Source organism: Eublepharis macularius, chromosome 3, assembly GCF_028583425.1.
Source record: "Eublepharis macularius isolate TG4126 chromosome 3, MPM_Emac_v1.0, whole genome shotgun sequence".
Lineage (NCBI taxonomy): Eukaryota > Metazoa > Chordata > Lepidosauria > Squamata > Eublepharidae > Eublepharis > Eublepharis macularius.
The window spans coordinates 125,330,530-125,343,542 of NC_072792.1; the positions used below are offsets into that span (position 1 = coordinate 125,330,530).

Below are 13,013 nucleotides of genomic sequence, written 5' to 3' on the forward strand. Positions count from 1 at the left end.
CTACCCAAGACATTTTCAGATCATAATCCAGTATCCATGACTTATAAGGGGAAAGGGGGTACCTTTAGGTGGAGACTAAATGAAGCTCTGTTAAAAAATGAAGGGACTAGCAAAGACTTTAAAAATAAATTAAAATAATATTTTGAATTAAACTTAAAGGTACAGATATGAGAATGGTCTGGGATGCAAGTAAAGCATATATTAGAGGTTACCTAATTCAATATAATGCTCAATTGAGAACAAAGAACCAAGAGAAAAAAGCAATGTATTTTGGAGGAGATAAAGAGCAAAAAGGAAGAACTCAAGGGATTTCCTGGAAATACTAATATATTACAACATATCAAGATCTTACAACAACTATCGATGTTAATGTCAAGAGAAATGGGAATTAAATTCAATTATGCTAAACAAAGAATATTTGAATATGCAAATAAGCCAGGAAAATGGGTGGCTTATAAATTGAGAAAGGAAAGAGAAAAGAGAATGATATTGAAAACACAAGAGGCGGATAAGGCACTAACAGACACTGCAGATATACAAAAGGCATTCTATCAGTACTACACAAATCTGTATAAGAGTTGTGATGTGTCAATGGAAAAAATAGATGAATATATTAATAAACAGAAGTTACCTAAGATCAACAAAGACAAATTATGAATGGACCTATAACAGTAAGAGAAGTGGGAGAAAGAAGCCATAAAAAAGAGTAAGTTGGGAAAAGCTCCTGGACCAGACGGCCTCTGAAGGAGCTACTATAAGTGTTTTGAGGATGAACTTCTTCAGCCTTTACAAAAGTCGATGAATTCTATTTTAGAGGGAGGGAAAATGCTGGACTCATGGAAGGAGGCCAACATAACACTTATTTGAAAAGATGGACAAGATCACACACTGACAAGAAACTATAGGCCAATATCACTATTAAATAATGACTATAAGCTGTTTATTCCAAAATAATTATATTAAGACTTAGAAAGAAATTAAAAGGGATATGCTAAAATGAGATAAAATTCAATTACTGGACCTGGAAGGGCATGATCTAAAATTTGGGTGGCATGGGTATCTATGGTATGACAAAGTTAAAGCCAAGAGTTTAATAATCATTATGTAAGGCATGCAATCCTGAGAGTATGGAATAAATACAAACTTCAGTTTTGTTCAAAAATACCTCTCTGGCTGTCATCACAAGAAGCTCATTTTAGAAGGGAAATGGTTGGTCCACCTAAATGGTTAACTTATCAGGATTTATTGGAATTCTCTCAGGACCAAGTTAATATTAAATCAAGAGAGGACTTAGCAGCATAAGGGCATGCCTGTCAGTGGTTTCCATATATGCAAATTCTGGAGAGATTCAAATTAGGCAAGAGTCATTATGACTTTGAGAAATCTAAAACTGAATTTGAAATAGCCCTTTGTACAAATGATGAACATGTTATTTCTAAAATGTATAAACTTTTGTTGAGGTTTGAGACCAAAGAAGAGCAAGTAAAAGAACGTATGATTAAACGGGGAAAAATTGTGCAGACAAGAGGGCTGAAATTTATATTAAGCTCCAGTATTAATTTTTTTGTTTTTACAAAATGATGTATCGTTGGTATGTGACTCCTGAAAAATTGGCTAAAATGTATAAGGGAGCATCAAATGTATGTTGGAAATGGACATTTTTTTCATATGTGGTAGACATGTAAGAAAGCAAAGAGTTTTTGGTTGCAGATACAATCATCGATTCAGAAGATTTTGAAGATTAAACTTCAGCTGAAACCAGACTTTTCTTTTGGGAATAATGGACAGCCAGTTGGAAAAAAGCTTTAGAACACTGTTTTTATAATTTATTACAGCAGCAATAGTACTTTATGCACAAAAGTGGAAAACTACAGTGGAGGAATGGTTGACAAAAGTTTTGGAGTTTGCGTTAATGGCAAAACTTACTGTATTGATTAGAGAAAGGACATTAGTTAACTTCTTGACTAAATGGGAACCGTTAATAGACTTTTTGCATGAAATGGATAACAAGGATTTGATGACATCTGCATTTATGGATTAAGAAACCTGAACAATAGAAAAAAGAGGGGGTTTGTGACTAACCTAGAATAAGTGTGCCTCTAGAAATGATATATACTTGTTGCAGAGAAAATTGGAATTCAACCTGGAGTGTAATCTTGAGAGGGGGGGGGGGTCTTTTCCCTTTTCCTTTTAATTGTGTATATATATATATATATATATATATATATATATATATATATATATATATATAGTGTATCATGTTTAGAATTGTGTTTTTTCTTATTCTCAATGTTTATTGTTTATTATGTTATGGTGTATAGTTTATAGTTTAAATAAAGAAAAAATTTAAAAGGAAAAAAAAAAGAACTGTGCTGAGCTCCCTTCTTTTGCCAAACTTCCCCCTCCTCAGGCTCCCCCCTCAGATCTTCAGGAATTTCCTAATCAGCAATTGGCCATGCTAGCATATGAAATTCATAGCAATTCACATGTCGTCAAAAGAATGAAGAACCAACATATTCCGCTGCAAAACTACACAGCAAATATGGAATTGAAGAACAGACATTTGTCCAATCCTTCAAGTATATGCATCTCTCACAAACAGTTGTATAAGTCTATGGAACTTGCTCACTTTTCTGAAGGAAGGACTCAGTACTATATGCTCCTCACTTAGAAGCATAAAGATTGTAATGCAAACTATCTAAGTATACGTGTTCCTTTTGCTGTCTCTCACTTGCTGCTTCTGTTTGTCATTTCAAAAATTGAATCTGTAGCTCTAGCAACTCAGCACCATCTCACAAGTTCACCTGAAAGCAAAAGTTATACATGTTATATCCTAAGTAGATGTGGGCATGGTCCGCATAATGGACCTAATTTCGTCACGAACTTACCCAGTTCGTCCTTTGCGAACATGCGAGCTGTGGGCTTGTGTTTTTCTCACAAAAGCGCCAAACATTGGGGCTTTCTGCCTGTGTGTCCGTTGGCCCGTCATGCCAGGATTCCCGCTCAAACAATTTCCTAGGCAATGGTGTGGAGCCACCTTCCCCGTTTGGAACACACCAATCTTAGCCCAGGAAACCTTGATTGGCAGCTCTGTCAGCCAAACACAGATCACCAGCCTTTCTGCATAAAAGACAAAGCGCGCGAAGCCCCGCTCTATTTTGCTGGCGCGGGGACACAAGTTAGCTTCTAAGCTTAGCAATTGCTTGCTGTGGGGAAGTTTTTTTTTGTGAGAGCGCGACTTGTGCCTTGGGGCTTTGGGGCTTTGGGGCTTCAGATGCAAGAGAGCTTTCTCTTTTCTCCATTCCTGTTTAATTTTTTTCTCCTTTCAATTCTAGTTTTCTTGAGAGCACTTTTTAAAAAATCCTTTTACTGCACTATCGGGTTACTCTGATTTCTTTCTGCATTTTTCGAGTCCTTGTGTTCTTCTCGGGCTTAATCCCCCCTCCCCCTCCCAAAATCTCTTCCTTTTTTCTGGGTTGCCGGTGGGTTCTATTGTGCTCTGACCCCACCCACTCACAGACCCACAGTGGGTGCAAGGCAGCTTTGGGTGTTGTCTGCTTGAGTTCTTGCCTTCTTTCCCCCACGTTCTTTCTTGGCTGCTGATGAGATGCAAGGGGAGGGAGACTGCTATTAGGCTCTGTGAAACACCCACTCTTTGACGATCGGTAGCACGCTTTGGGGGGCTCTCTGCTTCACTTCTTCCTAAGCCCTTCCCTCCCTAAATAGTGGGTGACTTGGGGGGACATTTCCTGCCTGGCTTTTGAGGTGCAAGGGGGAGACTGCTACTGGCCTCTGTGAAACACCTACTCTCTGGTGACTGGCAGCTTGCTTTGGGGGCTCTCTGCTTGATATCTTTCTAAGCCTTTCACTCCCTAAATAGTGGGGGGACATTTCCTGCCTGGCTTTTGAGGTGCAAGGGGGAGACTGCTACTGGCCTCTGTGAAACACTCACTCTTTTATGACTGGCAGCACGTTTTGGGGCTCTCTCTGCTTCACTTCTTCCTAAGCCCTTCACTCCCTAAATAGTGGGTGACTTGGGGGGACATTTCCTGCCTGGCTTTTGAGGTGCAAGGAGGAGACTGCTACTGGCCTCTGTGAAACACCCACTCTTTGACGACTGGCATCACGTTTTGGGGCTCTCTCTGCTTCACTTCTTTCAAAGCCTTTCACTCCCTAAATAGTGGGTGACTTTGGGGGAGCTTTTCTGCCTGGCTTTTGAAGTGAAGGGGGGGCTGCTACTGGCCTCTGTGAAACACCCACTCTCTGACGACTGGCAGCATGCTTTGGGGGGCTCTCGGCTTGACTTCTTTCAACGCCTCTCTACAGTGTCTTTTGTGGTGCATTCTTCCCTCTCTTCTGGGGTTCAGCTGGTTGCCACTTGGCTCTGCCCTACCCTGCTCCAAGCTTTTGAGGCTCTTTCCATCCCTCCCATGCCTTCCATTCCAGCAAGGGGCCTTTGAATTGCTGCATGATCTCCTGTTGCGGAGTTTGCTTTCACTCAAGTACATCCATTCATTTCCCATCATGGGGAGTTGGTCTCCCTTCCCCTAGGGAGGGCATCTGTTGTTGATGCAGCCCCATGTAGGTGGGTTTTGTGGGCAGCCACCTCTCCTGGACAGGAGCACAAGTCTCCCTCCTTCCATCAAGGACAGGTAAGGGTCAGTCAGAATAGGGGAGGGGAAGTTGTTGTTGGTCTAAGTCTAAGTCTCTGGAAAAGTGATAATTGAAAGAGTGTTACATGAAAACCTTTGGGGGGGAAAGTCTACTAAAGTGAAAATCTGTGGGAAAAACAAGGCCTACTGAATCGAACCGGTTCTCGAACCGGTTCTCGAACCGGGCCGGTCCATTTAAAAGTCCGTGGTCTGTGGTCCGTGAAAGTCCACGAACCACGAACCGGCGGTCCGTGGCTGACTCCTGGTCCATGCCCATCTCTAATCCTAAGGGCAAAGGGGTTAATGTTTGTTGTGTTTCTTCCTTTTTATCGTGATGTATTAAGAAAAAAGTGTGAGAGTGTTGAATCAGGCTACTGAACTTTTATTCTCTTACATTTCCTTCTCTGTTTTCCTCAGTAATACATTTCCTTTGGCTTCTTTTGTGATTTAATTTCTAAGTTACATTTTATCCAACAAATTGTAGAATGTCTTGGGTTTTTTAACTTTTAAAAATTGTTTCCTTTTATGTTGTAACTAGCAGCAGAGCCCATTGTGAAAGAATACAACGGGCTCTAGCAGCGGGGGCTAGGCTGGGCTACTGCGAGCCACAGCAGGCTGGGCCAGTACACATTGCAGCGGGTCACTTACACTCTGCTTCTGAACTACAAGTGTAATATTGGACAATGACTCCTATGGGAAAAGAAGGGATTGCTTAAAGAGTATCACCCATGTTTTATAAGCCTCAACTATAGATGACATGACTGTATATTTTTTTTCAGGGGCAGGGGCAAAGATCCTTGTATGGGGTTCCCTGGATTTGAGTATGTGCCTCTGAATTTGGCATGTTTTCCTCTCTTCTTTAAAACAAAAATAAAATGTTTCCTCTTTTTTTAACCCCTCCCTTTGTATATAGTAAGGTGAGAGTTGAATTTAATAAGGCTGATATAAAACGTTCTGTGTGCCAGTAATATTAATCTTAATCCAGCCAGGGAATTGCTTTTCTACCTGGGATATGAAATATCTACCTGGGATATCAAATTTGCCTTTGCTAGTTTCACTGAGACTATTTTACCAGTTTGACGTTAAAGGGGAGGGGAAACCAGCTCAGAACAGATGATTCCAGGATAAAGACAACTGTAGGTCAGTTTTCAGTCTAAAGAAGCACATTTTAAGATCATAAAATCAGGTGGCAATTAAGATTCAATCTGTAATTTATTCCCCCTAGCCCTGGACATCATCTATTCTCATTCTATAGAAAAGGAATAAAACATTCAAAAGGTGTTTATCATGCAGTTGTTTTACTTATTTTGTTGAAACACATTCTTTCCATAGTGTATCAGTGTCTATTCTTAATCACCTAATTTCTGAATATTGTGTGTGTTTGTGTTATGTGCCATCAAGTTGCCTCCGACTTATGGCGACCCTGTGAATGAAAGACCTCCAAAATGTCCTGTCATTAACAGACTTGCTCAGATCTGAATATCAATAATCTTTTAATTCTTTTAGTTATTTGAGTGTTAGAGGTACTATTAAGGATTACAGGCCAGATACCATCAAATCAAATACCCAGAGTTAATGTATGGCAAAAACAGTTTAGTGTAGTGGTTAAGAGCACGGGACTCTAATCTGGAGAGCCGGGTTTGACTCCCCACTCCTCCACTTGAAGCCAGCTGGGTGACCTTGGGCTAGTCACAGTTCTCTGGAGCTCTCTCAGCCCCACCCACCTTACAGGGTGATTGTTGTGGGGTAATAATAACATACTGTGTAAACCGCTCTGAGTGGGCGTTAAGTTGTCCTGAAGGCCGGTATATAAATCAAATGTTGTTGTTGTTGTTGTTGTTGTTATTTTTCTCTTTCATGTTGACAATTGTTCAAGGATGCTTATGAATCTGGATTTAAAAAAACTTAAACAGAAACCAAGACACAGTTGCAGTAATGTTACCATTGTTTCAGTGACAAACTATGAATTGCTACCTCACCCATTCCCCCCCCCAAATTAATAGTGTAAACCTGATCTACTAGTGTAAGATGCCCCGTTATTATTATTATTATTATTATTATTATTATTATTATTATTATTATTATTATTATTATATGTCCCATTATATTATAATGATCATGATCATGATCATAATGAGGATGATGATGATGTTTATATCCCACCCTCCCCGCAAAGGCGGATCACAACAATAAATAAAATATATAGAGATAAAATCACAATAATTTAACATAGCCTTCTAATAAAACACCTGCTCATCATATAAAAACCATATAGCATCTGATGGAGTGGGAGGTGCGGCTTAACCATGCATGGTTGCTCATATATGGGGGATAGATGGTCAATACCCCCCTTACAGACATAGGGGAGACCAGGAGAGAGGCTCATTTGATGGAATCCCTGATGACCTCAACCATATGCCTGGTAGAACATCTCCGTTTTACAGGCCTGCCTGAAAGAGACAAGATCTTGGCAGGCCCGGATGTCCTCAGATAGAGAGTTCCACCAGGTCAGGGCCAGGACCGAAAAGAGACAAGCCACTTTAAGGTAGTCCTTCATATCCCCATATCCCTTCATATCCCCACATCGGCAAGGTGGTGGGTCAACAATTCATAGTCGATTGTGTTGAATGCTGCTGAAAGATCCAATAACACCAGCAGTGCCGACCCGCCTCGATCCAGATGCCTAAGGAGATCATCTGTGAGGGCGACCAACACTGTTTCAGCTCCATGGCCCGGGCGGAAGCCAGACTGGAATGGGTCCAGGATTGATGCATCTTCTAGGAAAGCCTGCAGCTGCTCTGCCACTGCCTGTTCAATCACCTTACCCAGAAATGGGAGGTTCAAGACAGGGCGGTAACTGGACAGGTTGGTGTGGTCCAAAGTTGTTTTTTCCAGGAGCGGCTTCACCACAGCTTCCTTTAACAACCCATGAAAAACCCCAGAGCTCAATGATAAGTTAATAATGGCCTCCAGCAAAGCCCTCAGCCCATCCACACTGGCTTTCACCATCCACGAAGGGCAAGGGTCCAAGGAGCACCTAGTGGGCCTAACCCAGGCCAGGATCCTGTCCACATCTTCCTGGGAGACCAGACCTAAGTGATCTAAGATTTGCCCAGAGGATGGCCAAGGGGTCTTCAGTTCCCTTACTGTATCAACTGTGGCAGGCAGGTCATGGCACAGAGACAAGACTTTATCTGCAAAAAAGCTCCCAAAGCCTCACAGCTAATAACCGAATTATCAATTTGACGGTCTCCCTCAGAGAGGGAACCCAGGGACTGAACTACTTGAAACAATTTTGCTGGGAATGAGCTTGCAGACACTATGTCTTAGTAATCCTTCTTTATATAATTTAAAGTTTCAATAAAATTTATAGGAGAATTTGGGCTCTCACCTCCATTTTTGAGGGGTGATAGCACTGCTGTGTTTTTTGGTTTTTTTAAATCCCACACTGGTCTTTGAATGTTGCTTGTTCTGTGTGTAAAAGGAAGTTTCCCAGTATGTGTAAATTTTGATTGAAAGAGTGAATGGCAATGAGACTGTAAGTTTTGATGTTGTTGTTTCATTGTTTGTGTAATGTTACCTCAAAATGAGATTAGTCCTTTCCGTCTTGTATGATCTGTCTAACTGCTTATTTATTTGTTATTTATTTGCTTAATTTAAACTACACTTTTCTCCCCAATGGGGACCCAAAGTGATTTATAACATCATTCCCCAGTCCTCCATTGTATCCTCACAACAATCCTACGAGGAAGGCTCAGAGTGTGTCACTGGTCCACGTTCACCCAGCAAACTTCCATGTCGTGCCCTTAAGACATTATTCCAACAAGCGGGGCTGGCCTAAATGTGTTTTAACTGAACTGTCCTGTTTTGAGTTAAATTATTTAATATGTTTATTTTATATTCTTAGTGTTTTATATTTGTATGTTTTACTTTTGCTGTACACCGTCCTGAGTCCTTCGGGAGATGGGCGGTATAAAAATTCAATTAAAGTAAAGTAAAGTAAAGTCAGAGCGATGGTTCAAACTTGAGTCTCCCAGATACTAGTCCAGCACTCTAACGTCTATACTACACTGGCTAGTTGTGTGTTTTGTTAATTATTTTGCCTCACTTCTGTAATCTTTCCTAGGTTAGATCATATGCTGCACAAGCAGAGCAATTAACAATTTTGCCTACCTTCTCTTTTCCCCAGCTGTCCTTGCATATCATGAACATCCTCTGCTGAGGGTCACAGACCCTTGTAAACAAAATGCTGTATCTGGAGAAGGAGTGAATCAGATGCAATTGCCTCCACTTTTTGTGAAAACAGGAAGTTTATTCCATACGCTTTCTGTGTAAATGGAAGAACTGGTTTTATGCAATCAACCCTTCTCAATGCAGCCCTCCATGTCATGGTGCATTTTACTTAGTCAAGTATCAGCAGAAGAGTTTTGATGTGCAAAAAGAGTCTGCTAGAGAATGATCCACTTCTGCACGTTTTTTCTGCACATACTGCCATAGTTATGTGCTTGCTTCCATTTTTATTTTTCTACACCTCTTACTATTATGTTTAATATTGTTGCCCCTCTTTTCCTTATTATTTTGTTTTCTCTCCAATAGGTTTGTGACTGTTACGCCTTTTTATTCTTCCTCTTCTTCCATGTAGCATTGATCTGTGACCTTTTCTCTCCCATGTTATCTGTCATTTCCAAACAATTAACAGTTTGCAAGATTTATACCGTCTTAAATATTGTCAGAGCTTCAAAACAGACTGAGTCTGTAAAAAAATATCATTGCGTGCCTTTTCATAGTGGTATATAATATGTAGCCTGTTGTATGCTATGATTCACAATACTTACCTGAGTCTGCCCTTTCTATGTAGAACTGATATCCTGGAGAAAGAAAGGAAAAAATATTATTATTATTTTTATAATAGTTTTTTATTTTTCAATATCTAACATACAAAACTACAATGACAGTAACTACAAAAGACTACAATAGCACAAGGGAAGGGAAAGAAGGGAGAAAAAAGAGAAAGGGAAGGGGGGTGGAAAAAAGGGGAAGGTAACCTACAAACACTAAATGCTACATTTCAATGCTTTCCCTTCATACTGCCATAGTAAAAAAAAAAAGCTTTATAAAGTAGTGACGGAGTGGTTGATCATACAAATTACAAATTACAGTTCAAATTAAATCTTTTTCCCTCCCCTGGGCCTCGGACGCAATTCCCTCTGCGCAGCTACCGCCAGAGCGCTCATTGCCTCCCCCCTCCCTTCAGGCTTCGGATCCTCTTCTTTTTGCTTGGTGTCTGGTCCAAATTCTGGATTTTTATCCACAAAATCCCTTAGCTGATCTTCCGAATTAATCTTGTGAGCTTGATCTTTATAACTAAACCCGATTCCTTCTGGGAGTAGCCATTTGTACTTTATGTCACGTTCCCTCAAAAGAGCTGCCAACTTCTTGTAATTAAATCTTCTCTTCTGAACTAAAAATGGAACGTCCTTCAATATCTTGACTTTGTTCCCCAGAAAGTCCAATTCCGCATTGTATGAATTATATAGGATACTGTCCCGGACCCTCTTAGATGAAAACTCGATAACAATCTCGCGAGGCAGCTGCCGCTTCATTGCATATTTTGAAGATGCCCGACGGACTCCCAAAATGGCGCTTTTCACTTCTTATTTAGTTGCCCTCGCAGGTGTCGCTAAAAGTTCCGAGGCGAGATCCCACAAATCCTCGTTTTCCTCCTCTTTAACATTCTGGAGACGCAAAATGGTTTGTGTTCGCTCCACTTGCAGTCCGATCAGCTGGTTTTCCACCAACTTTAATTCCCTGTTCGTTGCTCTCGTAAGTGACGCACTTTCCCGGGCAGACTTCTCTGCCCCCCCCGCTGCTTCTTTAATGGCTTTCACATCGCTTTAAATTAAGCCCACCCTTTGATCTGTTTCATTCAGCTTGTCAACAAAGGATTTTATGGCTTCCATAACCGCTCTTTTAACCAGTTCCTCAAGCGTCTCGCCCCTCTGCAAGGCAGCCGTAACTGACTTGCCAAGAGCAGGACTCTGCTTTTTCGCTGCCATTTTAGGGGGGGGAAACCGCCAATCTTCCGAGACTCTATGAGGGGGGAGAAATCTGAGTCTTCTAACCTTCAGACCCCCCCACTCCTCACATACGCTTGTAGTAACAGAAGGGATTCGCTTACTTGCAGGCTTTCGCCTAATCCTGTTCCTTGCCGTTTTCTATAGCCCGGCAGCACACTAGGTGCCGCGCTCGTCTGCCGGCCTCCATTGGGACAAACAGGCAATTTATCCCCTGCCTCGATCTGTCAGAGGGCTCTTCCCGCCGCGCCCCAGACTCAGACTCCCTGCCTGAGAGTCTGGGGGCTAACCTTTGCAGATCAGCCGCCCGGCCAGGCGGCTCGGCTGCTTCTTCTCGGACCTGCCGAGAGGAGCGTCTGACATGGCTGCGAAAACTAAACCGAATCAGAAAGGAAAAATTATGAAAGCCTTCCACCCTAAGCTTTCCCAGGTTTGATTCCCCATTCCTTCACTTGAAGCCAGCTGGGAGACCTTGGGCTAGTCACAGCTCTCTGGAGCTCTCTCAGCCCCACCCACCTCACAGGGTGTTTGTTGTGGGGATAATAATGACATACTTTGTACACTGCTCTGAGTGGGCATTAAGTTGTCCTGAAGGGTGGTATATAAATCGAATGTTATCAGCTCTGCTGTCTTGTTTACCAATAATACATTTTTTTTGTATTCCTGCTGGATAATTCCATAACTTAAAACTTCTAGGGTACTGCTTCCTTCTTCATCTCATGCAAAGTTCCTCTCCATCTCTTTATTTTTGTCTGTACTATATTCATCCATAATATATCTTCTACTACTAGGTTCCCTTCCTCATGTTGCATCCTTCTCTCTTCCCTTCTTGTGCTAATTTCCCCTTTTTTCTTGGTAGGACTTTATGTAAAATTTTTTTTTAACTATTTGCAGTTTGAGAAAGCACTGAAACAAGAAAACTAAAGAGAGGACGATAGAAATGACATGAAGAGACAATCCGCAGTGTCAAAATTCTATGTATGTCTGTAGATTCCAGGCAAGGAAAATGGCAATAGCTGAGCTTAATACGACATATTCCTTCTCCGTCGGAAGGTCCGCACTTAATCTATTGGCATATTCATAGTCATCTGAACATATTGGTGCATCCACAATTTCTCCCACTGCTCTGTTGTCATTTGTGCACAAAGTTCCAGCTACACACTGAGTCCAATTTCATATTTATGGAAATTCAGTTTTTATGTAGTCCATGAAAGCAATTTATACAGAATATAAATTATACAGGAGTATAAATTATACAGCGTAGAAATTATCATCATATGAGTTGACCAAAATCTCACTGGCATCTAAAGAAAGGTCTCACAATGACATCAATAAATTACAGGTTATTACTACTAATTAGAAAGGGATAAATATGAGTATGCCCTTCCTTCTTTTTTCTGTCATCAGAATTTATGCACTATATTTTAAAATGCAACTCCAGTCCCCTGGGAGTTTGTTATCAATACTATTTATTTTACTGAAAGATATATTTAATATATATGACACTTCCTTCTGATCATGAATTGTTTACAACTTTGAATTTGAGAATTGTTTCACAACTAAAATTTTTAAAGTCTCATGCTTTTTACATTTTTGGAGGATTCAGGTTGTTTGTTTAGTTGAGGTAAAAGTTCTGTGTTGTGCTATAACTTCTAATTCTTGTGCATTTGGTACCTGTTGTTCCTTTCTTTCTTTCTTTTTTAGAAGTTAATTGCTGATTAATGGATTTGTTATCAACCCTAATACTGCTTACATTGAATTCAGTGAACACTCACTGATAGGAATTGGATTAGTCAGTAGTGTCACTTCATCTCTCAATGTTGATAAAAACTTTTTACAATAGCTTATTAGCAAAATTATGATTCATTTGTTTTTTTTCTTTTGTTAGGAGTTCCAGAAACACCTCAGATTAGTGGATTTACTTCACCAGTTATGGAAGGTGAAAGGATGGAGCTTACATGCAAAACCTCTGGTAGCAAGCCAGCTGCAGATATCAGATGGTTCAAGAATGACAAAGAGGTGAAAGGTATTGTTTGGAGTTGTATATTTCATTTATAAGAAACCCTTATTAATTAAACATGTAAATTGGTTGATTTGATTTGCAGAATTCATTACATTTACATGCTTTGCAGATAATCAAAGAATAGTCAAAGGCATTTCAGTAAACTCCTACTACATTTCACATATCTCTATGATATCAATTGTAGCCCAATTCCTTTGGGAGTGGAGGGGAGCAAGCTTCTTCCTGCTAGTACCATTCTTGTATAATGCTCTGAAATGCTTGAAA

The 13,013-nt window shown here is 40.6% G+C and overlaps 1 protein-coding gene across 3 annotated transcripts in view; it reads left to right on the forward strand.

Moving 5' to 3' along the window:
• Nucleotides 1-13,013, forward strand: part of CADM2 (cell adhesion molecule 2) — an 864,141-nt gene that overhangs the window by 624,008 nt on the left and 227,120 nt on the right. For all 3 annotated transcript variants that reach the window (XM_054973275.1, XM_054973277.1, XM_054973276.1), the window contains one exon: nucleotides 12,615-12,752. In XM_054973275.1, the coding sequence (XP_054829250.1) occupies nucleotides 12,615-12,752 (138 nt within the window). The remainder of the gene's footprint in view (nucleotides 1-12,614; nucleotides 12,753-13,013) is intronic.